General features: G+C 44.0%; 1 protein-coding gene across 1 annotated transcript; it reads left to right on the forward strand.

Moving 5' to 3' along the window:
• The first annotated feature begins 1,975 nt into the window (after nt 1-1,975).
• LOC308656444 (glutathione S-transferase Mu 1-like) lies at nt 1,976-7,199 on the forward strand. The gene is made up of 8 exons (XM_081307543.1): nt 1,976-2,100; nt 2,402-2,477; nt 2,934-2,998; nt 3,285-3,366; nt 3,466-3,566; nt 4,452-4,547; nt 4,627-4,734; nt 6,732-7,199. The coding sequence occupies exons 1-8, from the start codon at nt 2,065-2,067 to the stop codon at nt 6,819-6,821; spliced, it is 654 nt and encodes a 217-aa protein (XP_081163669.1). The 5' UTR covers nt 1,976-2,064; the 3' UTR covers nt 6,822-7,199.
• Nucleotides 7,200-25,467: the final 18,268 nt, after the last annotated feature.

Raw genomic sequence — 25,467 nt, forward strand, 5'->3', positions numbered from 1 at the left:
GGGATTGATAGGATACTAGAGGACAGGAAGCCAACCAGTGCACATTGTGAAAAGGGAAGGGTCCTTATATACAAACAGAGATATGATAAATTGTGGTATAAAGGTGTATTAAGAATTGTAATGCAAAAAGAGAGCTCATGTATAATGGCATAATTTGGCATGAATATACTTTATATACAGAGTTACGAAAAATTGTGCTGTGAATGGATAATTATGAATGTTAAAGCATTCCACTATTGTCATGTATGTAAGAAATAAATAAAAAATAAAAACACTACATATGTCTCATATTTCCAAAATCTCTCCCTTGTAGCTCCCATCTGACTTCCAGTTCTTAATTGTCAAACTGTAATTAAGCTTATAGACAGTCTTAGTCAAGGGGTATCTCTGTGTTAGCATATTCACAAGTGTATTTTCAAAAAGGAAGGGACCATGGGGCCGGGGCTGTGGCTCAGTGGTTGAGCATTTGCCTCCCGTGCGTGAGGCACTGGGTTCGATCCTCGGCACCACATACAAAAAATAAATAAATAAAACAAAGATACTGTATTCATCTACAACTAAAAAAAATTAAAAAAAGGAAGGGACCAGATGGATGAACACCAACATATAATATCCATCCTATGCCTTTCAGAATTATGATTCTATTTAATGTTAGCATATAAAAATGATTTTTTTCCTGTAATTTCTGTAGAATTTTATCTGAAGATAAAATTTTAGCTTAAGATGTAGAAAACTGAGAATGACAAATCTTTAAAGTGTCATGAGAACAATAGCAGATCCCAGGGGAGGTATTTTGCACGCACATGTGTTTGTTTGTGTGCACATGCGCCTGGTGAGATGGTCTTGCTCTGGACAAACCTGCAGGGCAATTCACATGGAGGCCTAAGGCTGTAACCTAACTCTGAACAAGGTCCAGGAACCTGAGCTGTGTGCATGAACCCTAAATGAACTTGGAGGCAGCATTTGCAACAGGGAATGCATTCTGCAAGCCCAAGTGGTGTGGCCTCAGAGCTCCCCATATTCATAGTGACTTGAAGAATATGTGACTTCTCTGAGTTGATAGGGATGAGGTGACCTCTGCCTGTGTTGCTCCACGCCCACCCCATATCTTGTCCCAGTGGTGGGAAACCTTTATTGACATGCTGGGTTCACACCCTGCAGTCCCAATAAAGTCTTAGCTAATTTCCAAACTTTACTTCCTGCAGAGCAACAATCTTGCCCTTTAACATGTAAACCCATTTCATTTTTAGTTCCACTCATCTATTTTCATATTTCCATTATGTCTTTTAAGATCCTTTATACAGGTAAATCAACAACGATACAATTTATCTCACCTCTCTTTGTTTCGAAATGGTCCCTGGCTTCTCAGGAAAAAAGTTGGCAATCTATTTGGGTATCATGTTATCCTGATGAGGGATGCAGGATGCAGATCCCAGAGTGGCCTCAAAAGCCATTTGAGTCACCCTCTGATACCAAGAGTACACATGGGTCAGGAGTCAGGGTCAGGCTAAAATACAGGGACCTGGACAGTTGAGGATTGGCCCTGGCCCAGCTCTGTCCTTTTTGATGTCCTTTAGGGTCCTCCCTGAACCTCCTCCTGTCTCCCTTCTAACAGGGGAGGTGCCAATGGCAGCATGAGCCGTCTGAACCCCAGGGAACTGGGCTGAGTGATGGAAGGATGTTGGGAAGAGAGAAAACCCTTGCTCTTGTCACCATATGTCTGGTCTCCAAGTGCACTGCCAGCTCCTGGTGGACCCCGTGGGGGTTTATTGGTGGGTGGAAAGCTGTTGGAAGACAGAGCCTTGCCTTCGGCTTCAGGGCCCACAGATTTTCTCCTTGCCCTATGGGGCTGAGGCTGGATAGGATCTTAATCCTGTCTCCCCTTAGGGACAGATGGAGCTAGGCTTCAGGTTTCAGGGAAGTCTCTCAGGGGAGGGCGGTGCATAAGAGGGGCAGGGCGGAACTGACTACCCGGTCCCGCCCCTGCCTTCTCTGTTCGCTGCGACAAAGCCCCCAGCGCAGTCCCACCGAGGCCAGTCGTCTCTGTTCACGAGCGCCAGCACCATGCCTATGATACTGGGTTACTGGAACATCCGCGGGGTGAGCGAGGGTTTTTCCTGGCGGCTGGAAGGGGAAGCGAGGCGGGGACCAGTGGAGCAGATGGGGTGCAGTTGCACGGGGTGGATCCAGTTCTGGATTTGCTGGATTAGCCGGCAGGGGGTCTCAGCGCTCAGCTCTCAAACTTCTGAGAACGTGTTTACGCATTAGCTTGCTTGCACGTGAGTGTGCGTGCTTGGGAATTGGTGGTCACAGGGGCGGGGGGGTGGTCACCCGGAGGAGATGAAGTCATACTGCAGGGGTCTCTAAATCTCTGACCTGCACCTTGGGCTCTCTCTCCCAGCTGGCTCACCCCATCCGCCTGCTCCTGGAATACACAGACTCAAGCTATGAGGAGAAGAAATACACCATGGGGGACGGTAATGGCACCCCTCGGGTTCGGGTCCCTTCAGGGCTTCTGTTGATTGGTGCCCAGCAACTCAAGCTCAGCTATTCTGACTACCCAGAACTGGTGTTGAGTTCTCCGGAACTCCTCCTGCTGGACTCTTTCCCAAAAGGACTGGGGAGGGTGCAACGTGATCTTGTAACACAGGATTTGGGGAGTGGAGTTTCTGGTTATCCCTCTGTTTATGTTTGGTTTGGGTTCCCTATTAAGGCTTGCCAAAACCATGTGAAAGCCTTAGTCATGTAGGTCCAGGACCCCTACTACAGATTTCTCCTTCACCCTCTTCCTCCCAAACCTTGGGATCTAAGATAGTGGCTCAGATTCCAGATCCACCATCTCCAGGGTCTTGTCCCTGACCCGTTAGGAGCATCCTGGGAAAGGGAGGTTGGACTCAGGAGAGGTTTGTTTTCACAACATCTTTTCTTCACAGCTCCCCACTATGACAGAAGCCAGTGGCTGAATGAGAAATTCAAGCTGGGCCTGGACTTTCCCAATGTAGGTGTGGGGGATGGGGTGGTTGGGGAAAGTGATTGAATCCCTTCCTTATCTACATGCCCTGCTTAGAGTTTCTGGGCTCAGTGCATCTACTACTCTCATTCCTGGCTCCATACTGTGTTTCTGGGATGATCTGTGTCCCAGGTCATTCATTCATTGAACAGTGTATTTACATAGGGATTCCTAAGGACAGTTACAGTGAGTGCCAAATATCTTATATCCCTAAATTAGGGAGAGGGGACTGAGACCTGGTGTCTCTCTTGATTTTCCTTGATTGTCCATCCAGCTGCCCTACTTGATCGATGGGCCTCACAAGATCACCCAGAGCAACGCCATCCTGCGCTACCTTGCCCGCAAGCACAACCTGTGTGAGTGGGGCTGGCTGCAGGGTGTGGGGGATGGTTGCTGTGTCCCTGACTTGGCTGGGGTAGGAGGCTGAGGGTGCACCTCTGTTGCATGGACTACAGGTGGGGAGACAGAAGAGGAGAAGATTCGTGTGGACATTTTGGAGAACCAGGTTGTGGACGTCCGCATGCATTTCATCATGCTCTGCTACAACCCTGACTTTGTGAGTCTCCCACTGTGTGGACCAGACATGGTTAGAGAGTTAAAGTTTTCCATTTGCATCTTCAGTGGACCGATATGCTATTTGCATTAAGTAGTAGTAGGGATTCTCCATGCTTTCCTGTTCTACCAACAGAGTGACATTCATAAAACAGCATCTTGACAAACAGACTTGAAACAATCCCCACCATTCTTATGATAGGGTTCGGACTCCCCAGCTTAAACAGTCTCTTCATAGACATTCATGTGTACTTTCAAACCCCTTTCATTCCTATCCCTGACCTCTTCCACGGCCCTTCACATCATGTGCCTCCTGCTGGAGCACAGAGACTCAAACCATGACAAAGGAAAGTACAGGTTAGGGGAGTGGAATGTGGCCTGCTCTTCAGATGTCTGCACAGTGGCGTCCTTGACTCCAGCATGAATGGGGACTTTTCCTAAGGGGCAGCTCAGAGTCCTCCAGAGAAGCTCTGTCCTTTCCCTTCCTCCTTTCAATATCAAACACATCTCAGCTTTATGCACACTATTCAAATGTCTATTCGGAACTTCTGCCACCCCACTAGGTAGAACGTTGTCTGTTTTCCTGGGTACCTGCCAGATACTGAGTCTGACTCCCAGGAGGTGGTTTGGACCCATGAGTGGTGAGAGACAATTTCAGGGACCATGTTGTGTTCCTGTCTGACTTTGCATCACTCTGAGAGATGGGAGATGCTACCAGATAGGAGTCTAAGCAGTGGTGTTGCAGGGAATGAAAACCTCACCCTGACACAGGCTGAGGGAAGTTGGCGGCCGAGCCCTGGCAGGTGGGGCCATGCACACCACTGCTGATGCCAGCCCCTCAGGCAGGGAGCTCCTGTCTGAGGCTGGTGACAGCTGATTTCTGCCTCAGGAGAAAAAGAAGCCTGAGTACTTGGAGGCCATGCCTGAGATGATAAAGCTGTTCTCACAGTTCCTGGGGAAGCGGCCCTGGTTTGCAGGGGACAAGGTAAAAGGGGAGGAGTCTGGAGGTGTCACTCTTTCCAGGGTAGAGATTTTCATGCCCACTCATCCTCAGCTTTCTGCAGATCACCTACGTGGATTTCATCACTTATGTCCTGGACCAGCACCGTCTGTTTGAACCCAAGTGCCTGGAGGCATTCCCAAACCTGAAGGACTTCGTGTCCCGCTTTGAGGTGATGCTCCTGCTCTTTTTCACTCTTCAATGCCCTTTTTCCTTTCTGCTTTCCGGGAAGTATTTTTGAATCCCATAGGTTACAAAAAGAACAAGGAGTACATTTTGAGTTCTGGATTTCTGTTAGGACCCTTGGCCACATGTTATCTCCACTGTGACAAATTTATTGACACAACAACCTGCAAGGCTTTAGATAGAATTATCAGGCACGTTGGACAGAGATGGAAACTGGGCTGTAGAGGGGAAGTCATTTGTTCAAGGTCCCAGGTCCAGTGGACGCTGTGCTGAGCTCTCTGTCAGCCTTGGCTTCTAAGGCCCTGGTGGGTGTCTGTCCTGCCTTCTGTCAGAAGGAGCAACCTCAGGCCCTCATGCAGCCTGGGTTTCACAGCCCAGGATGCTGTGCAGGGGGAGAGTGAGGCTAGTTGTGTGCAGCTGGAGGTGGGAGGCTGAGGTGAGGCTGGGGGACTGGCAGAGCAAGGCCCAGACAGTGTTGAGAGCTGCTCTGCAGCAGGCTTGGCTCCATCAGATGCCACCCAAGGAAGCACAGGGACCCCAGGGTGGTGGCTGGTGCTGAGTGAGTACATATGTGGGGACCCTTGGGGACTTTATTATGGCTCTTTGGATGGTTGGGATCTTGTTTTCAGCTGTCATCCTCTCTCCTCTTGAATATCTCAAGTGTTCTGTGTGTGAGCTGGGGTCGTACACTGATATTCACTTTTATTCAGTGTCTCCTCCACATGAGCTTTGGTGTCAGGCCCAGTGGACATGTATGGAGGCCCCATCTTGGGACTGAGTGCAGCAGGGAACAGCAGGCACCTGACCAAGAGTTGCCAGTGGTGCCACATCGTTGCTGAGGAGGACAACCTGCACATCACCTCAGAAAAACTCAAAAGATCTCCCCAGGTCCACTTTTTGTCACCAGCAAAACCTACTTTGGTGCTGATCTGAAGAGGGCCAGCGAGCTCCCTTCTCTTCCCAATCCTCATGTCACGATGTGCTTCCTCAGCTACTTCTCATCAGCTCTGGCCCTGGTCCCTGCTGAGTGGCCTTTGGGTTTATCCAAGAGCTGGCAGGACTGTGGGAAGGAAGCACTGGAGGGGCGGGGACTGGAGAGCTTCAGCCTGAGACCTCCTGAGCCTGACTTGTTGGCTAGAGGCAGCCCTGCATCTCCTTGAACACGATCTCCACAGACATTCTCCTGATAGGAAGGCATGATATAACTAAGAGCGAGATGGCCTGGGTAGTGGAAGAGTTGGAAATGAGCTAGTTTGGGCTTAGTAGCTTGGGATCCGGTACCAGGTGGAGACATTTGGACTTTCTATTCTCAGGAAACAGATTAGATTGTTGCCCAGCAGTTCTTCGTGGCTCTTCCCTGTGTCTCTGATCATCCAAAAAATTCTCGTGAAATTATGTTGTGAGTCACTCGGTGAGGTCTTTACTCTTCCAACAGGCAACGGATTGTTCTCTAATCCTTTGTCCTGGCAAATCCCGTTTCTGTGTGAAATACAGGCATGAATAATTCTTAATGCCTAAAGGACAATGTTTTTGCAAAGGGGGAGTGACAGGGCCTCCTGTCGGGGCACAGGAAGGGAGTGGAGCAGAGAGCACAGAACTGGAAAGGCAAGAGCCAGGCTCTCTCCAGCCCCTCCCACTTTCTAGCTGTGTGAGCATGAGGAAGTTCCCTAAACCCTCTCCCTGCACCTCAGGTTCCCTCCTGATAGATGGTGATACATGATCAATCTTGCTGGGTTGTTGAGTGGGTTTTCTAAGCTGCATTGCAGTTTCTAGTGCATATAATGCATTTTGCATTGCATACTCTCTTCAGTCACTGCAAATTGAAGAATGTCCCTGAAGGGTGTCCTTCCAGACCCCAGAAACTGTGGTGACTGTGCGCTGCTCAGCACTGGCGCTCTCCTGGCAGGGCTGCTCCTGCACTGGGGCTGCTCCAGCCCAGTGGGACAGCAGCCCTGAGCTCCTGCTTCCTCTCACCACTCACAGGGCCTGAAGAAGATCTCTGCCTACATGAAGTCCAGCCGCTTCCTCCCAACACCTATGTATTCCAAGATGGCCACATGGGGCAACAAGTAAGAGGCTGTAACACCCAGACTGAGAGGAAGGAGCCGTCCTTGGCCCTGCTGGCCCCGGGTTCCTCACACAGCTGGCTCTCTGCACCCAGGCACCAGTCTTCTAAGTCCTTGCTCCTCTTTCCACTCCCTCCTCCTCTGCAAGGCCTCCTTGGCTCCCTTTCTTCCACTCAATCCCTCCTCCTTTGGAACCTCTGCCTGCTTCATTTCTTAGTCTTCTTCAGCAATGTCCCTTCCCTCTTGCTTCTCTGTGTAATTCAACCATGAATCCTTGGCTCTGATTTGCAGAGCTGACTGCACCCCTGCTCTGAGAACTGTCTGAAAATCCAGTATTCCCTTGTGTGCAGCTCAGACCCCAGAGCAGCAGCTGCCCAGGCCTGGTCTGATCCCAATAAAGCCTGAAACAAACCTGCTGGCATTTTGTTTCATTCCAAGTTTTCCTCCCTGGATTTGCCAAGTGTCACTGCCATTCCCATGGGATTAGATACTAGAAATGGCTGGAGGGTTCACAAGGATTCTGGCAGGATGGAGGGGGTTTGATAGTCCTGGTTTCTGTTTCTAATACCCTCAAAGCTGGTGGCCTCAGGAGGCTCTTTAGAGCATTTGAAGATGGTGTGACTGTCTTTCTTGGATCTCAGTTCATTGATCTATGTCCCTGCAAAAGACCCCTCTTGCCTGGTGCTCACCCCTGTTTCCCTTTGAGCTCCCTGCCAAACAGCCTTGCCTGGTCCTCAGTGAAGACTCGACCCCACTTGCTCAGCATTTGTTTAATCGCCTTTGGCTCCCTGTACTCGCCACCGTTTCCAGCTACTCCTGAGGGACTGACTCATGTTCCTGGTATAGGCTAGGCTACCAGGATGCTTGTGGGGTCTGAAGGGGTCTGAGACTTCCTGGTCCCATTTCTGACACCCTCAGAGCAGGCAGCCTAGGAGTCTGTCTAGAGAATAAAGGACCCCTTTATGCATGCAATCTTGCTTCCTCCTGTGGTCATGGAATCCTTCCACAGGACAATAGGGCTGTGGCTCACAGTGAGCAGGGACCAGGGTAGTGGGTCCCCAGCAGGGAGACCAGGACCCTTCTTGCCACCCATCTCTTAAGTGTCCAGCATCTTGGCTCTACTCAGTTTTCTAGATGCCTTCAAGGTGTCCTTCTGGGCTTCCTCCACACCTGGCATGGGACCATCTTTCTTGGTTAGTCCCTCTTAGCCTACAAGCTTGGTATGTTGATCTCTGTGCTCACTCTTTGTTACTTGCTACTCCCTGTGTTTCCTCCATGGGAAGAATCACTGTGGATGACTCTCCGTGTCAGTGAATCTCCCTGTGTTAAGCTCAGTTGACCATCTCAGCCTGTGACTCAGGCAATTCCTGGAAAACAGGTCAGGGCTGAGCTTGTGGCAGACCCAGCCTTTGTTTGCCTCAGGATATTGTAAATTCCATTATCTCACGTGGTGCTGGTTTCTTGGTGTTCAAGGAGCTGTGCTGAGGGCTGCCCTGAGAACTAGTAAAACGTTTTGTTTGGGGTGTCTGCCGCCATGTTTCCAGAAGAAATGGGCATCTTGAGTCAGTAGATTGATTACAGAAGACACTTATCAGTATTGGAGGAGGCCATCCAAAACAGGGAAGACCCTGGATGGAAGAAATAGTGAGAGGACACGTGACTTTGCCATCGTCATGCCTGTGACATCCCTCATCTGCTCTGGGCCATCTGTGCTCCTTGTTCTTGGAATTTTAGACTTGAACTGGGATGTACCCCAGCACCTGCCTCCAGTCACCCCTGCACTCAGGTCTGTAGCCTGGGACCGAATACACCACAGGCTTCCTGTCTTCGTCCGCTGGTAGAGGGCAGATCATGGGATCCATTCACCTCCATGATTGCATGAGCCAATTCCCATAATAAATAAGGCATGTATGCATAACACATGAAACAATATGTCTATTTCTTTTATTGATTCTGTTTCTAACCTGAGTTGTACACACAGCAAACAAATGCACACATTGGTCACAAACATCAGTGACCAGTTTGATATAGTCACACATTGTCCCAAACACTAGAGCATGCTCATTTATTTGGGGGCTTTTTCTATTTGTCATGGACTCACAGAATTGTCTGAAAGCTCAGCGCTCAGGGGGCTTGGAGGGAAGGTATCTTCTTGTGGAGGTAAGGTACATACCTTTCTCCTGGTAATGCTACAGACAGCTGGGTTTTTGTCCTGAATACTAACTCAAAAATGAGGACAAGGGTTTGAGAAAAAGGAAAAATAAATTTTCTTGCTTTGCTGGCCCAGGAGAAACTCCAGGGACCCTTGTCCCAGGTGCATCAGGGGAACAGAGGACTTTAAAGGTGATCCAAAGGCTACCTTCCAGGGGTGCCCCATCAGGGGTCGTGATTCAGCTGTAGCCTTGAAAGATGGCTGTTTCTTAGTTCTTGTGGTGTCAGTCTGCAACGTCTGGAGTACTGCATTCTTGCGGTGTGTGTGGGCTAGGGACAACTTACTTGGCTTAGGAGGAGAAGACGTGAAATATTGCTTCCCCAAGGCTAGAAAGTGGGGAGGGAGAGAAGAAAGGGAATAACCCCCCCCCCAAATACACTTCAGGGTCATGTTCATAGCACAAAGTGGCCCCTGTTACAGTAAAGATTCCCATTCATCACCGGAATTTCAAGGGTGTTAAGAAGAAAATCATCTATTTGTGGTCACTGTGCACAACAGTCTCTGTGCAGCTTTCGAGGGAGGGTGAACATGGGAAAGGAGCTACTGCTTATGTGACTTCCAACCTCGATTTCCATGGCTGTGAATGTCATGAGAAGCTTATATATTCAAGATTTGGTGTCCCCTGCTCTGGTATTGAAAGACCCCAGCCCCATAACCTAAGGCCCGATTATGAAAAGTAGAAAGTATGCAGTAAACAGGTGAGCTCACCACATGACCTGTTAGAAAGGGCACCCTGCCCACATCACAGGACATGCTTGAGCAAACTGGGATCATAAGCGGGAACAGGGAGGAAACAAAATGTAAACCTATGAGATTAATGAGTTTTTTGGGAACCTATAGTGAAAAACAAGTTTATCATAGTGAAAAACAAGTTTATCATAGTGAAAAACAAGTTTACCCTTTAAGTGACGTGTATGCTGGATTCAAAAACACCTGTTATTGTGCTAGGTGGAAAACAACTCCTTTTTCCCTATAAAAGATCTGTACCCCAAAGCCCGGTGTGCCAGTTCACCAAAGCTTCGGCTGAGGTTTTGCTGTGCACCCGCAGGCGCCTGTGTATTAATAAACTTGCCTCTTGCTTTTGCAGCCAGTGTGACGCTAGTTCTTTTGGACGGGGGATTTGAGGGTCTGGGGGTCTTTCATTTTGGAGGCCCCAGCGAGATCCCCTCCCCCCTCCAGAACCCTGTCCGGAGGAACTCTTGGCATCACTGGGAGGTAAGCTGGCCAGCTCGAGCTATTGTGTTGTGTCGTGTCTGTCTATGTCTGTGGTGTGCTGTGTCGTGTTTGTCTATGTCTTTGGTGTGGCGCAGCGACTGTACGATTACGCGTAATCGCTCTGTATTCTGAGGCAGCTTGAGAAGGAGTTGACGAACTCGGACTTCTCCCCTGCCTGCCGCCCTGGGAGACGTCCCAGGGGTCCGTAGGGTCCATTTTTTTTTCTTTTCTCCTTTTCTGGGACCCCAGTGTTTCCAAGGGAAACACTGTTTCCGTAAGTAAGTAAAGGGGGGGAATGCCGGCTCCCCCTTGAGCTGTCAGGTGCTTTCGGTTTCGGTTTGTTCCGGCAACATGCAGCGCTCTCTCTCTCTCTCTCTCTGTTCAGTCTTCTTAACTGTGTCTGTCTTAGCCCTTTACTTCCTCCTTCTGACTGAACCTCTGTTCAGTCTTCTTAACTGTGTCTTTCTTAACCCTTTACTTCCTCCTTCTGACTGAAGTTCTGTTCAGTCTTCTTAATTGTGTTAACCCTTTATTCCTCCTTCTGACTGAAACTAATATGGGGCAATCTATAACAACTCCCTTGAGCCTCACCCTTGACCATCGGCGGTAAAGCAATGTTTCCTTTCTCTCCCGTAATCGGCTTGAATGCAAATAGAAATGCCTGCTGGGGATCTAAGAACTTTGAGACCTCGCTTTAACTTTTCTCAAAACCCTGTCCTCATTATTAAATTGGCATTAATTGGCTTTGGGGATAGGAGCCAAACTTTCAGTCATAAATTCTGTTCCAGACCGGTTCTGCCAAAGCCGCTTCCAACTTTTCTGTCTGGGCCCGGAGAGCAATTGGCGTGAGTACACAGTGTCCTGAATCCCGGTCTGCCTCGGATGCGTGGAGGTGGAGGAAAGAGTTTGGAACAACTGCTGAATTCCGGTCTGGGCTACTCTCAGACGTATTCCTAAGGTCCTTTCTCTTGAGCCCCCTCCCGACAGCCCCCAGGGGTATCTAGGGTGACTGGTAGATGAATGGCACTGAGGGAAAGCCCCAATCACATTTGCCTCCCTATGGGCTATGCAACACTCCCAACCCCGTATCCATTCCTCCTGGATGCTCCCCTTCTTTCTCAGATAGATTGTTTCTTGGGGATGATCTTGGCTAAATGTGATTTCATTGTAACATCTGGTATCAAAAATGAGTTTGAAACATTACATAATCTTGCAGTTAAAAGTTGAGGTTTAATTGTTTAGTTTGTGATTTCAGATAATTCATGTATCTTAAACTTTTACCATATTTTCAACTTCCAAACCTGAAAATTGTGACTTATGGTTAAAATGCCTTAGACATGAAGTTTCTGCTCAAAATTCCAGTTTTCCCAGTTCCTTCCAGACCTCAGCCAGGACTTAAATTGATATGCAAATAAAAGAAGCCTGGAACACTCAGTAAGAGACAGATCTGAAGCCCAAGGAAAAAAAAAAGGTAAAAATGTCTTTTTATGGGAACTCAAACCAGATTAAAACAAAGAGTAAATTGTATGACATTTACTAATTACTGGCTGGTCAATTTTCTCTAGGACTTTTGCCTTTTCTTAGATTCTATGTTTTTTTTTTTTGAGCTCATGATTTTTATTCTACAGACAAGCTAATGTTTTTCTGATAAGTTCTATTTTTGATCAACTGGAGTTTTTTTTTTTTTTTTTGCCTTTTGTGTTATGTGTTACACTTGTGTTGCATGTTGTATGTCCGTATGTCTGTGTGTATGTCCATATATCCTGCAGTGATATGACAATTGACAGATGAGGAGCGCTCATGAAAATTTAAAAATGGATCCAAATATCTTTGATTCACGTGATTCAAATGGTTCAATTTAAATTGGGTAAACAGATAAAAGTAAAGATGTCTTTAAAATTAAGCTTATAAGTTTTTCTAGGTGTTCAAAAAGGCCTTAATAAAATGTTAAATCTGCTTAAATTCAAAAATTTACAAGTATTGTTTCAAAATGTGAACAGAAGGAGATTAACAGGTAAAAAGAGAAACTAAAAGGTTCTAGATTTCTGGATAAGAGTCTATATGATTAAGTAATTAAAAAAGTTTAAGTAAATGATATAAAAAAAGGTCTGTGTAAGTTTTTGAGCAAGTAATCTTAAAGACATTAAGCAGCTGGTTAAACAAGTGCTATCGTTTTAAAGAATTGTGCTATGTTATTTCTTTAAAAGCTAAACTTGATTAATATAAAAACATCAATGTAATTGGTGCCATTAATGTGTTCATATCTTCCAGGTATACAAGTCTGTAAGGTAGAAGCTTTAAAAAGAACATTATATCAAGCTGGTATTCTAAAAGTGTATGGTAATTTTAGGCTTAAAAGAAAAACATGTTGGAAATTCATTTATATCATTTGTGTTCTATAACTGTACTTATTATCAATAAGTTATGTAAAGTTCCATGTTACTCTTTACACTGAGATACAATTTAAATGTATTTTTAAGTTAATGAGAGCCTAATCTATGTAAAGGTTTTATTACAAAACACAAAAGTACTTTGCTACTTTTCTACAAAAGGTTAAAAGCTTTCAGCCTTTCTTTAATTCATGTTTTAGATGTGATATTATGTTGTGTTAGCTAATATTCATGTGAACTTGAGCAACAATTCATGTAAACTTTATAAAATGATGTTTAAAAAAAAACAAAAAAAGCAGCAAAGATCAGCTTCAGAACTATAGTATTTAAGATTTATGAAGAGCCCCACCTTACTTGAGATAAGGCTCCATGTCCCATCTCATGTGAAAGTGACTATGAAAAAAGTAGGCCAGATTTCAGTACATTTAAAATTGTGTCCAAAAGTTGGTTTTTGTCATGATTGCCAGGATCTCAAACAGGGGATATACTCCACCAAGATTCAAGGTAGCTATTATATGAACTAAATGTTTTTACTCTTGATAATTTTATCTTGTAGTTTTCTTATAAATGATTTAAGATTGCCTGTTAATGTTTTGCAGAGGTACTGCTTTAAAAACTCACAACCTGGGTTAATTTAAGATAATGAGTTATAGAGAGTTGCCACCTACAGGATAGAGAGATAGACATTAAAGTCCAGTACTCTTAGTATAAGGCTGTTAACTTATTTTGCTGGATGTTTAAGATTAAGTTTTAAAATTAAAAATTTGGCTCTTGCCCTCTGAGTCAGTCTGAATCAGGGAATAGGGGACTTCTTCAAAGGGCTCTGCAACTCTAGGCCACATAACCTCCCGATCAGGGAGATTAATGAGACCAGTGGAGGACAGGAAGCCAGTCAGTGCATTTGCTGTGAAGAGGAGGGTCATTAGAAAAGGGAGACATCCCTGATGCTTCCGAGAGAAGCTACATGGTCAAGCAAGGCCTGGACCCATCCTAGCACAAATGGCACTAGCAGAACTGAGAAGCTACTGTGAAGTTCCCAAGGACTCCCAGCGTAACTCAACTGACTGTTAACAATAAATTGAAACAAAAGTCAGTTTGACTTGCTTCATCTTAAACACTTAGCAAAGACAGTCTAAGCCAAAAACAGAGCTATTCCTGGACATTTTAATAATAATAATAATTAAATAAAACTTCCATAAATAAGTAAACTGGAGGCTACAAAAGAGATTCTCAGACAGGAATGCCTGATAACTATCAAAAGAAACTGCCAGAGTAGTTTTTAGCTCAAGGCCCACAGATATTCCTAACCTACACAGGTAGGCTTGGTGTTTGCTAGTATGAGTATCCAGCCCTAGGTAACAGAATTAAAGATTTCTATTAGACACAAGTCATACTAGTAAAAGGATTTTGCATGATCAGATGGCATTAGATTATTAGACTATATCTTAAGAAAAAGGACATCTGTAACCCTAAATGTTAGTTGTTGTGTTTACATCCCTGACATTTCTGACAATGTGACAAATATCCTTAAAGATTTACATGCTCAGATGGAAGCCATGTCCTCAACAACTTTGTTGTGAAAACAATATCTTAGCTCCTAGTTCTTGGTACTGCCTGAGGGAAAACATTGTTAATCTTTGTCTTGGTCATTATACTCATTGGCATATTCCTGTGCTGTGGCATTTATTACTGCATCAATATGGTTCCAGTACTGATGAGTTCTTGTTTCTCTTATAGACCACCTATCATTCGAATGGCCCTCCAGCCTATTGCTTCTCAATTGGACTTTTATCATGGACCACTCGATAGACCCGATATTTTTAAGGGGGACTCCAAACTGCTTGCCCCACGCCGTCCCTTTTCAGCCTGAAGAAGCCAGAAAGATTCTCTTCGTCCCCCTTCCTCACAGCAGTAAGGAGTTCCCAAATTAGGGGGGTTGTATACCAACTTTGGTGACACTAATGTTAATAAGTAGGGAAGGAGGTCTTTGTGTGGTTTTAAAAGAACAATGTTGCTTCTATGCAGACCATACAGGGGTGGTCCACGAAACCATGGAAAAAGTTACTGAAAGGTTGGCAAAAAGGCAGAAAGAATTTGAAGCACAACAAGGATGGTTTGAACGATGGTTTAATAAGTCCCCATGGCTGACTACTTTGCTATCCACCCTAGTGGGTCCTTTAGTTATTTTACTGTTAATCTTGACACTCGGGCCCTGCATACTTGACCAACTAGTGCAGTTCATGAAAGAAAGGCTTTCTATAATTCAAACTATGGTCCTCACTCAACAATATCATCTACACCAACAGCAGACAGGGTCACCCACAAACTTAGTCCAAGAATCTGAACAGGCAGAACAATTAGGATTATATCCATGAAACAGAAAAAGGGGGGAATGAAAGACCCCAGCCCCATAACCTAAGGCCCGATTATGAAAAGTAGAAAGTATGCAGTAAACAGGTGAGCTCACCACATGACCTGTTAGAAAGGGCACCCTGCCCACATCACAGGACATGCTTGAGCAAACTGGGATCATAAGCGGGAACAGGGAGGAAACAAAATGTAAACCTATGAGATTAATGAGTTTTTCGGGAACCTATAGTGAAAAACAAGTTTATCATAGTGAAAAACAAGTTTACCCTTTAAGTGACGTGTATGCTGGATTCAAAAACACCTGTTATTGTGCTAGGTGGAAAACAACTCCTTTTTCCCTATAAAAGATCTGTACCCCAAAGCCCGGTGTGCCAGTTCACCAAAGCTTCGGCTGAGGTTTTGCTGTGCACCCGCAGGCGCCTGTGTATTAATAAACTTGCCTCTTGCTTTTGCAGCCAGTGTGACGCTAGTTCTTTTGGACGGGGGATTTGAGGGTCTGGGGGTCTTTCAGTATTAATTGCAGGGAGGGTCTCAGTTATGCCATTGTAAGTTGGAAGTGACTGGCAGGAGCTTTCTGCACACTCTTCTCAGACATGGTGGACATGTCTTGAAAAGAGCTGAGTTCTTCCTGTCTGGCCCTGGGCCAGCAGCTCTGGAGGAATGACCACTGTGGAGCTGGGTTCAGGCTGCCTGGCTCTGGGACAGGGTGCTGTCAGAGCACCTCTCTACCCTGAACCCTGGAAGTGCAGCTGCCCTGTCTCTCCAGCTGCTAGTCCCAGTTCTCTGCCCCGCCCCCCTCCTTGTCTCTTGCCTGATGTGCAGCCTGAGGCCACAGGGCTGCCCCTGGGTCAGATTGTTCCTACTTCCTCCCTGCAGGCAGCACCCTGTAGCTGGTGTCGGGGGAGGGCCACTCAGGCCTCCTTCCTGCTCGCCAGCATTTCTAGGGCCCTGTTCCAGTTGTGGCTTTTGATCCAGAGTTTCTTGAGCTGGGCACAACTGCCAGTGTGGACCACAAAAATCTTGGTCATGGGCTCCATGCTGTGTATTTCAGAGTATTAAGCAGCACACCTGAACTTGAGAGGCCAGTGGCACTTCTCAGTTGGGACAATTCAAGAAGTCTGTGAGCATTGCTGAATTCCCTGAGGGGATAATCACCTCCTGCTTTAGAGCAGTGATGTGGTGGATGGAGAATGCCTTTTTTATTAAAGGAAAAATACTTTTTAAAATTCAGAATTTCACTTATGCAGTCAATATGGGCTGTTTTTGACCTTACTTTTATTTCAATTAGTAATATATGTTTGTGCATCTTGGATCAGGTGGTAAATGTATTTCTTTAAAAAAATTTATTTTGATGTAGTTTCAGACTTTGAGAAAATGTGTAAAAAGAGTACAAAGAGCTCTATGTACCCCAGCTGTTCACTGTGTCCCCTCTCCCTCCTCCCCACCCTCTTCTCTCTGACCCTCCCCAGAATGCTGGGCAGGAGCACAGGACACTCTTGACTACACCATGTTCTTTCTCTAAGATGCCAGCACCTGATAATGGACCCAGACCAGTGAGGGACAGGGCTTTGCAACCACACGCACTGTGCTGTCTCCCTGGGCAGGTCTCTCATGCTATTATACAAGGATGGAGTTTATGACAGTTCTCGACACACCTTCCTTTTTGGAAAGCTTTGAAAATTCTTGGTGTGATTTTCTAAGGCCAAGTATACCTTTATTTTGATTCTTCTTTGTTATGTGTTATTACTTAGTCAGATCTTTATTTATTAAACACATTTTATTATTTTTGTGTTTGACCCACTTCATCATAACAGCCACACATAGGCAAGAAAAATGACCCTGTATTTTAGATATCATTTGTATTGATTTATAAGTCTTCTTTCTTAGTTCTGATTTGTATTAACCTGTAATTTCCTTTTTGTTTTTTTGTTTGGACTAATGCTCAATCAATGAAGGTGGTGAGTTTAGAGAAGCAGCTATCAGTTTAACCATTTTGTCAGTGAAAGTTTCAGTAGATTTTTCTTTCAAGTTGCTAGTTTTATTATTTCTTTGATGCTTCTATTTACTTAGGTGAATTCTGTACTGGTTTGCATTACCATGTTGTATGACTCTCAAAGCCAGGAGATCCTGGAACAACATATACCAAGCTCTAAAAGATAATGGATGCCAACTGAGAATCTTAGGTCCAGCAAAATTAAACTTCAAACTTGATGATGAAATAAAAACCTTCCATAATAAACAAAAGCTAAAAGAATTTGTAGCAAGAGAGCCTGCACTACAGAACACTCTTGGCAAAATATTCCACATATAGGAAATGTAAAACAACAATGAAAGTCTGCAAAGGGAAGAACTACAATAAAAGGAGAAACCAAGTCAAGCTAAATACCAAAAATGATCGGTAATACAAATCATACCTCAATAATAACCCTAAATGTTAATGGCTTAATCTCACCAATCAAAAGACATTGGCTGGTAGATTGGACTTAAAAAAAGACCCAACAATATGTTACCTTTAAGAGACTCATCTCATAGGAAAAGATACCCACAGACTGAAGGTGAAAGGTTGGAATAAAATATACCATTCACATGGTCTATGTGAGTAAGCAGGGGTTTCTATCCTCATATCAAATAAAGTAGACTTCAAGCCAAAGTTAATCAAAAGGAATAAAAAAGGACATTCATACTGCTTAAGGGAAATATAGATCAATAAGACATAAGAGTTATAAATATATGTGCCCCAAACAATGGAGCATCTACATTCATCAATTGTTCTCTTCTCAAGTTCAAGAGTCAAATAGATCACAACACAATAATTCTGGGTGTCTTTAACACACCTCTTTTACCACTAGATAGATCTTCCAAAAGCTAAACAAAGAAACTATAGAACTTAATAATACAATCAGTAACTTAGACTTAACTAACATATTAAGTATTATCCATTACACTTTCTTCTCAGAAACACATGGATCCTTCTCTAAAATAGACCATTTGTTATGCCACAAAGCAAATCTTAATAAATACAAAAAAGTGGAGATACTACCCTGCATTATATCAGACCACAATGGAATTAATTTAGAAATCAATGATAAAATAAAAGAATAAAAGCTACTTCAACACCTGGGGACTAAGTAATATGCTATTGAATAAACAGTGGGTTGCAGAAGATATCGAGGAGGATATTAAAAAATTCTTAGAGGTAAATGAGAACACTAATACAACATATTGAAATCTCTGGGACACTATGAAGGCAATTCTAAGAGGAAAATTCATTGCATGGAGTTCATTTCTTCAAAGAAGAAAAAGTAAACAAATAAATGACCTAAAATTACCTCTCAAAGCCCAAGAAAGAGAAGAATAAATCAACCCCCAAAACAGTAGGAGACAGGAAATAATTAAAATCAGAGCTGAAATCAATGAAATTGAAACAAAAGAAACAATGAAAAAAACTGACAAAACAAAAAGTTGGTTCTTTGAAAAAATAAATAAAATTGATAAACATTAGCCGTGCTGACGAAGAGAAGGAAGAGAGAAAACTCAAATTACTAACATCCGTGATGAAAAAGGAAATATCTCATGATGGACACTACAGAAATTATTTCTTTCTAGAATATTTTAAAACCATATTCCTTCAACTTGTTTTTGTTGGATTTGGGGTCATTTTAATCCAGAAAATATATTTTTATTTTTCTGATAACTTTTTTTTTCTCAGATTTAGTAGCTTTTGCTCACTTAAAAAAAGAAATTTTATTTTAGCAAGGTTTCATTCTCTATTTTAGGAAGCTGCTGTTTATTTTTTTCCCCCAAACCAAATTTTCATTGTTGGCAGTTAATTACCATTTTTTTAGGACTTAGAAGATGGTTGAGACCAGCAATCAGAAAACCTTCAATTTCATATTTCTCACAAAATATTTCTTTAAATTTTTTTTAAATTTGATCCTTTTAGTTATACATGACAGTGGAATGTATTTTGACATATCACATATACGTGGAGTATAACTTCCCATTTTTGTGGTTGTACCTGATGAGGAGTTACAGTGGTTGTGTATTCATATACGAACATGGGTAAGTTATGTCCCATTCATTCTGCTGTCTTTCTCATTTCCATCCCCCCTCTTTTCCCCTCACTCTGCCCTGTACAATCTGGTGAATCTCCCACCCCCCATTTCTAATCAGTAAAATGACAAATCATGCTCCTACACAAGCACATAAGATCCATCACAGTCATCTCAACCTCATGTTGAAAATGGATTTAAAACCAAATCACCTGGTGTTAGATATTTTGAAAGTACTTTTGTTGTAGGGACAGATGAGGCAGGACACCCAAGATATTTGGCTGCAGCCCAGGTTCAGAGGGCACAGCTTTTGCTGTAATCAATCAATCCCTGAACCCCAAGTTCAGGTAGTTTCAGAGTTTCATACAAAGCATGTAAGGGGAGGGGCTCAGAAGTTCACAGTCTGCAGAAGTTTACATAAAAACAGCCTTTTCTTTCATTGTTTTTGGGCAAGTTAACCCTTCAAGGACAACACCTGAGAAGGGGAGAGCTTCTTCTCCCCTTTCTTTCCTCCCCCTGCCAGCTGTTACCATGGAGCCCAATTGGTACCTTCTCTTATCTTAGGAATGTAGACATCTCTGTGAAGCCCAGCTCAAAGCCAGAGGCCTTGTTTGCACATTTCTACAAACTACTGTACTGGATACGTTTGTGAAAAACTAGAAAGCGGGTGTCCAGCATCTGGAGAGCTGGTATCTTCCCAGCCAGTGGCCAAGTAAAATAGGGTGACACGAAAATAGGAAGTTTATGTACATTGAACTCTTTTTCAGAGACTCTTTTGCTGACAGTCCCCAAATCAGCCATGGTGAAGATTCCTGGAGAAACCCAGTTAAGACTTTTCTGTGGAGAAAAGGGGTGCCACTACAATTCCCCCCTTTAATGATGTTCTCCATAATTTAATTATTTTTTTTAATATTTATGTTTTAGTTTTAGGTGAACTCAATATCTTTATTTATTTTTTTTTAATTTTTATGTGGTGCTGAGAATCGAACCCAGTGCCTCACGCAGGCTAGGTGAGTGCACTACCACTTGAGCCACATCCCCAGCACCCCCCCCCCCCAATTTAATTCTTTTTTTTTCTTTTTTATTGTTGGTTGTTCAAAACATTACATAGTTCTTGACATATCATATTTCACATTTTGATTCAAGTGGGTTATGAACTCCCATTTTTACCCCGTATACAGATTGCAGAATCACATCAGTTACACTTCCATTGATTTACATATTGCCATACTAGTGTCTGTTGTATTCTGCTGCCTTTCCTATCCTCTACTATCCCCCCTCCCCTCCCCTCCCCTCCCCTCTTCTCTCTCTACCCCCTCTACTGTAATTCATTTCTCCCCCTTGTATTATTTTTCCCTTTCCCCTCACTTCCTCTTGTATGCAATTTTGTATAACCATGAGGGTCTCCTTCCATTTCCATGCAATTTCCCTTCCCTCTCGCTTTCCCTCCCACCTCTTATCCCTGTTTGATGTTAATCTTCTTCTCATGCTCTTCTTCCCTACTCTGTTCTTAGTTACTCTCCTTATATCAAAGAAGACATTTGGCATTTGTTTTTTAGGGATTGGCTGGCTTCACTTAGCATAATCTGCCCTAATGCCATCCATTTCCCTCCAAATTCTATGATTTTGTCATTTTTTAATGCAGAGTAATACTCCATTGTGTATAGATGCCACATTTTTTTTTATCCATTCATCTATTGAAGGGCATCTAGGTTGGTTCCACAGTCTTGCTATTGTGAATTGTGCTGCTATGAACATCAATGTAGCAGTGTCCCTGTAGCATGCTCTTTTTAGGTCTTTAGGGAATAGACCGAGAAGGGGAATAGCTGGGTCAGATGGTGGTTCCATTCCCAGCTTTCCAAGAAATCTCCATACTGCTTTCCAAATTGGCTGCACCAATTTGCAGTCCCACCAACAATGAGCAAGTGTACCCTTTTCCCCACATCCTCGCCAGCACTTATTGTTGTTTGACTTCCTAATGGCTGCCAATCTTACTGGAGTGAGATGGTATCTTAGGGTGGTTTTGATTTGCATTTCTCTGACAGCTAGCGATGCTGAGCATTTTTTCATGTGCTTGTTGATTGATAGTATGTCCTCCTCTGAGAATTGTCTGTTCAGGTCCTTGGCCCATCTGTTGATTGAGTTATTTGTTATCTTATTGTCTAATTTTTTGAGTTCTTTGTATACTCTGGATATTAGGGCTCTGTCTGAAGTGTGAGGGGTAAAAATTTGTTCCCAGGATGTAGGCTCTCTATTTACCTCTCTTATTGTTTCTCTTGCTGAGAAAAAAACTTTTTAGTTTAAGTAAGTCCCATTTGTTGATTCTTGTTATTAACTCTTGGGCTATGGGCATCCTATTGAGGAATTTGGAGCCCGACCCCACAGTATGTAGATCGGAGCCAACTTTTTCTTCTATCAGACGCAGGGTCTCTGATTTGATATCAAGTTCCTTGATCCATTTTGAGTTAACTTTTGTGCATGGTGAGAGAAAGGGATTCAGTTTCACTTTGTTGCATATGGATTTCCAGTTTTCCCAGCACCATTTGTTGAAGATGCTATCCTTCCTCCATTGCATGCTTTTAGCCCCTTTATCAAATATAAGAAAGTCGTACTTTTGTGTACACAACTTTTGTTCCCCTTTAAATTTGAGATCCAAAGCAAGTGCTGTGCCTCCCTCACCTCATCTAGTCCAGCCTCATGGCCACTGCCCCTTCTCAGCTCTCTTCTTCTTGTCCTTCTTCTATTGCTATTTCTCTGTCTCAGCTGCAGAATTTCCTCCCACTCCTTAAATGTTAGTGTTTCCGAGGATCCTGTGCTCAGCCCACTTCCTCTCTTACTCAGTCATTGCACTTGTGCTAGGCCTCACCACTCTTCCCCACACCTCAGGCGCCAGTGATGTTATGCTATTGACCAGCGACGAGTCCTTGCTTCCCCGATGTTGAAGAATAACACCAGAAAAGCACACGCCGAGGCTAGGTCAGAGTAGAAATTAGAAGTTTATTAAAGGACAGCAGAAAAGACTTCTCCCGGAGGAAGAAGGGGACCCAAGAGGTGGAACCCATGGAAGTGCGGTTGTCTCCCCATTTTATAGTTTCTTTCAGTGATGGAATTTAGGTGGGAAGGCCCGAGGGGTGGGACACAGGTGGGCCAAAGAAGTAGTCTGAGCAGGAAGGACTTCATTAACACTTCTTTGGGATGGACTTTGGCCTAGGGCCTTTTCAGGACTTCATTAACATTCCATGAGTTGTCCTGTGTTTCCCCGGAATCATTCCCAGCATGGCCTCCATTTTAGATTTCATTCGGTATTAGACCCCATTTACCTAACTACACTGACTACCTAACTTTAAATCTGGCTTCAGTAATAGTTCCTAACATTTAGTGGACATTCAGCTAATGCTTATGCAATGACTGGATGAACCAGGCCTTGAATGTACTGTTGTAGATTCCATTTCTATAGACAGAATTTTATTTTCTAACTCTGGGAGGTGGGGGGAGTACTGAGAATTGAGTCCAGGGGGGCCACATTCCCAGCCCTTTGCTTATTTATTTTGTGGTTTGGGACAGGGTCTCCTTGGGTTACAGGGACCTCCTAGGTTGCTGAAGCTGGCTTTGAACTTGTGGTTCTCTTGCCTCAGCCTCCCAGGCTGTGGTATTGTGGCATGCACCACCATGCCCAACTCATAATTTCCTAACATTTGTGATCCTGTCATATAACAGAAAAAACAGACCAGCTGAAGTGATGGAGTGTTTTGAATTAGAGATCCCATGTCTCCTCCCCAGCCCTGCAGTTATAGTGAATTTTGGAGGGAAACAAATCCATACAGCATCATTAACTTTTGCAAAACTGACTACCAAATAAGCCTAAACCTTTTTTTGTTAATCTTGAACTTTTAGGATAGATCAGTGACAACTAAGGATTTATATATTATTAAAACAAAATTAATAGGGTGGCACATACCTGTGGTCCTGGTGGCTCAGGAGGCTCAGGCAGGAGGATCGAAAATTCAGAGCCAGCTCAGTGGCTTGGTGGGACCCTCAGCAAATTAGGGAGATAAATAAATAAATGGATATTAGAAAGGGCTGGGGGTGTTTCTCAGTGATGGAGAACTCCTAAGGTCAATCCTCCTCAGTACTGCCAAAAGCAATAATAATGGCAAAATTATTAGTTACCATTTATTGAGTTGTTTTTCATTTTCTAGGCACTGATACAAATATTTATCTCATTTGAGCATAACATCATCCTAGTAGGTGACATTTATTATAGGTAATAAAAAATGAACCTTGGAAAGATTGAGTAATTTACTAGTAAATGGCAGAGATAAAGCTTGGAATGGGTCTGTCCGACCCAAAGCCCTTAGGCCATCCATTGTACTCCAGGGTCTCCCACTAGGTAGTCAGTGCAAACCCACAACTCCACCTGCAACACCATACAGGGAGACCACCCACATCAGCAGCCTCGCCCACTTCCTATGTCTACAGGGAGAAAGGCCCACCAGGAAGAACCTGGGCTAGCCTGCTCAGGTTCAAATCCCAGTTCCACCAGTTCCCTTTGGTAACTTCATGTTACTACTCACGGAGTAAATGGAAATACTGACAGTGCACACTGAAGAGCTATAGTGAGGATTATATGAGACAATGTGAGCAAAGCAGTTAGCACAGTGCCTGGTACTTGTTATCTACTGCTGATACTGTGGCAACCTTCTAGAACTAAATGATGGAAATAATAGACCCAAAATATATATAGCAAGTGATTATGAAAACAAGAACAGTCTAGTACCAAGAGAAAAGATGGTGACAAATGTTGGTTGGCCTCGCTGGTCACTGAAGAAAAGGAGAATGCACTGAGTCAGGAACAGGGCAGAGGGTGGAGGAACAGGGAGGGGATAAGGTAGGGATAAAGAGACTGCCATGTGGCCGATAACCTGTTTGCCAGCTATGGTGGCAACATGCAGGGGAGCCTAGCTCTAGAGCAAATGCTGTTTTTGCAGTAAAGAGCCTTTCCTAATGAACCAATCTGTGTTTACTTCTATTGGCATCCTGGGAACCAGGGTGCAGCAGAGACAATTCCACTCATTCCCCCACCTATCCCCCAACAAAGCATCATTACCTCCAACCCATTACATTAGCTTTTATCAGTCTTGGAAGTTCTCAGTCATCCTCCATGAGCTGCAATAATTTCAGCTTATTTCTTAAAGTATTCAAAGAGCCTGTGATATGTTATGAGCCTAGTAATTTTGACTGGTTCCCTTTCTATTGTGGCTTTATTTCATACCTTTTATCCAAGCTGACACATTCTCTGGGTGCTATCTTATAATGAGACTTTTTGCAAAGGCTGAGTTTTAAAAATAAACATTAAATATTAAGGTTGTTTTAAATCAGGTTTAATTTTTCTACCATCTCCTGTTATTCTTATTAGGAAGCCATGCAGTTCTTTCTACCACGCGGCCTGCGCAGTGGTTTCATTAATGAGGTTCTAGGCATAAAGTTAGTTAGAAGAGATCAAAATAAAACACACAGACAGTTACCTTATTTATATTGCTAGTTCCGAGATGGCTCACCTCTCTGGTTCCCACCTCTAGCCGCCCAGCAGGGCAGCGAGGATTACTCAGGGCTAGCAGGAGAGAGAGCGAACACGCCGGGGAGTAGCCTTTTATTGGGGAACAAGAGATTCAGGGGAGAATTCCATCCAATGAAGGTTGAGGGGGGCTGCACTCCAAGGTCAGGGTCAGCGATTGGGTCCCTGGGGTCAGTGATCAGGCACACCCCCACACGGATGGGCTCTCTCATCAGGAAAGGGTCGGGAAAGCTTAGACATAGCCAAAGCGCCTCAGGCCCTTAACGGGAGTCACCCAATCACGTGTCAGAATGGCTTCCCACAGTTCTTCATAAGGACAGTAACCTCTAGTGTAAAACTTTGAGCAAGTACACAATTGAGAATTAATGATGAAGTTGAAGTCTAGGAATGGGGCCCAAATAATGAACTATACTGAGACGCAAGAGTGCAATGATCATGGCTTAGAGAGACTTGAGAAATTGACCCTCAGCTTTCTCTATGCACCATTGATTTGTACAAGCATCCTTGCTCCTTAAGGAACCTGTCAGAGCCAAGGTGGCTAAACTACCCTGGAGGAACTTCCTGGATAACAAGGAATGACCCAGCACCTATCTGTGCCCCTTCCCCTTTAGCTGGTGGCTCCTCTCAGAGTAAAGGGTGCACTCCAGCTGCTTTGTTATCCTGGATCTGAGGGGTTACCCAGAATCAGGCACAGGATCTATTTCTCCAGGAAAAACCACCCTGAAAAGCATTATTTGACTGTGGTTCAGCTATATCACTTTACCTATGTTTAGAAAAGTTTTTCAGGTCCATTGGCATCTTCTTATCAGCTGTGGACAAAAAATTCCAGTCTCTCATGG

Source organism: Spermophilus citellus (assembly GCF_964194105.1).
Source record: "Spermophilus citellus genome assembly, chromosome: 9".
Lineage (NCBI taxonomy): Eukaryota > Metazoa > Chordata > Mammalia > Rodentia > Sciuridae > Spermophilus > Spermophilus citellus.

Bases quoted from the DNA above. Each gene is read 5' to 3' on its own strand.
- LOC308656444 (XM_081307543.1), top strand. From the start codon at position 2,065: ATGCCTATGATACTGGGTTACTGGAACATCCGCGGG. The intron at 2,999-3,284 runs GTAGGTGTGGGG...TTGTCCATCCAG, and splicing joins TGGGCCTGGACTTTCCCAAT to CTGCCCTACTTGATCGATGG. The intron at 4,548-4,626 runs GTAAAAGGGGAG...AGCTTTCTGCAG, and splicing joins CCTGGTTTGCAGGGGACAAG to ATCACCTACGTGGATTTCAT.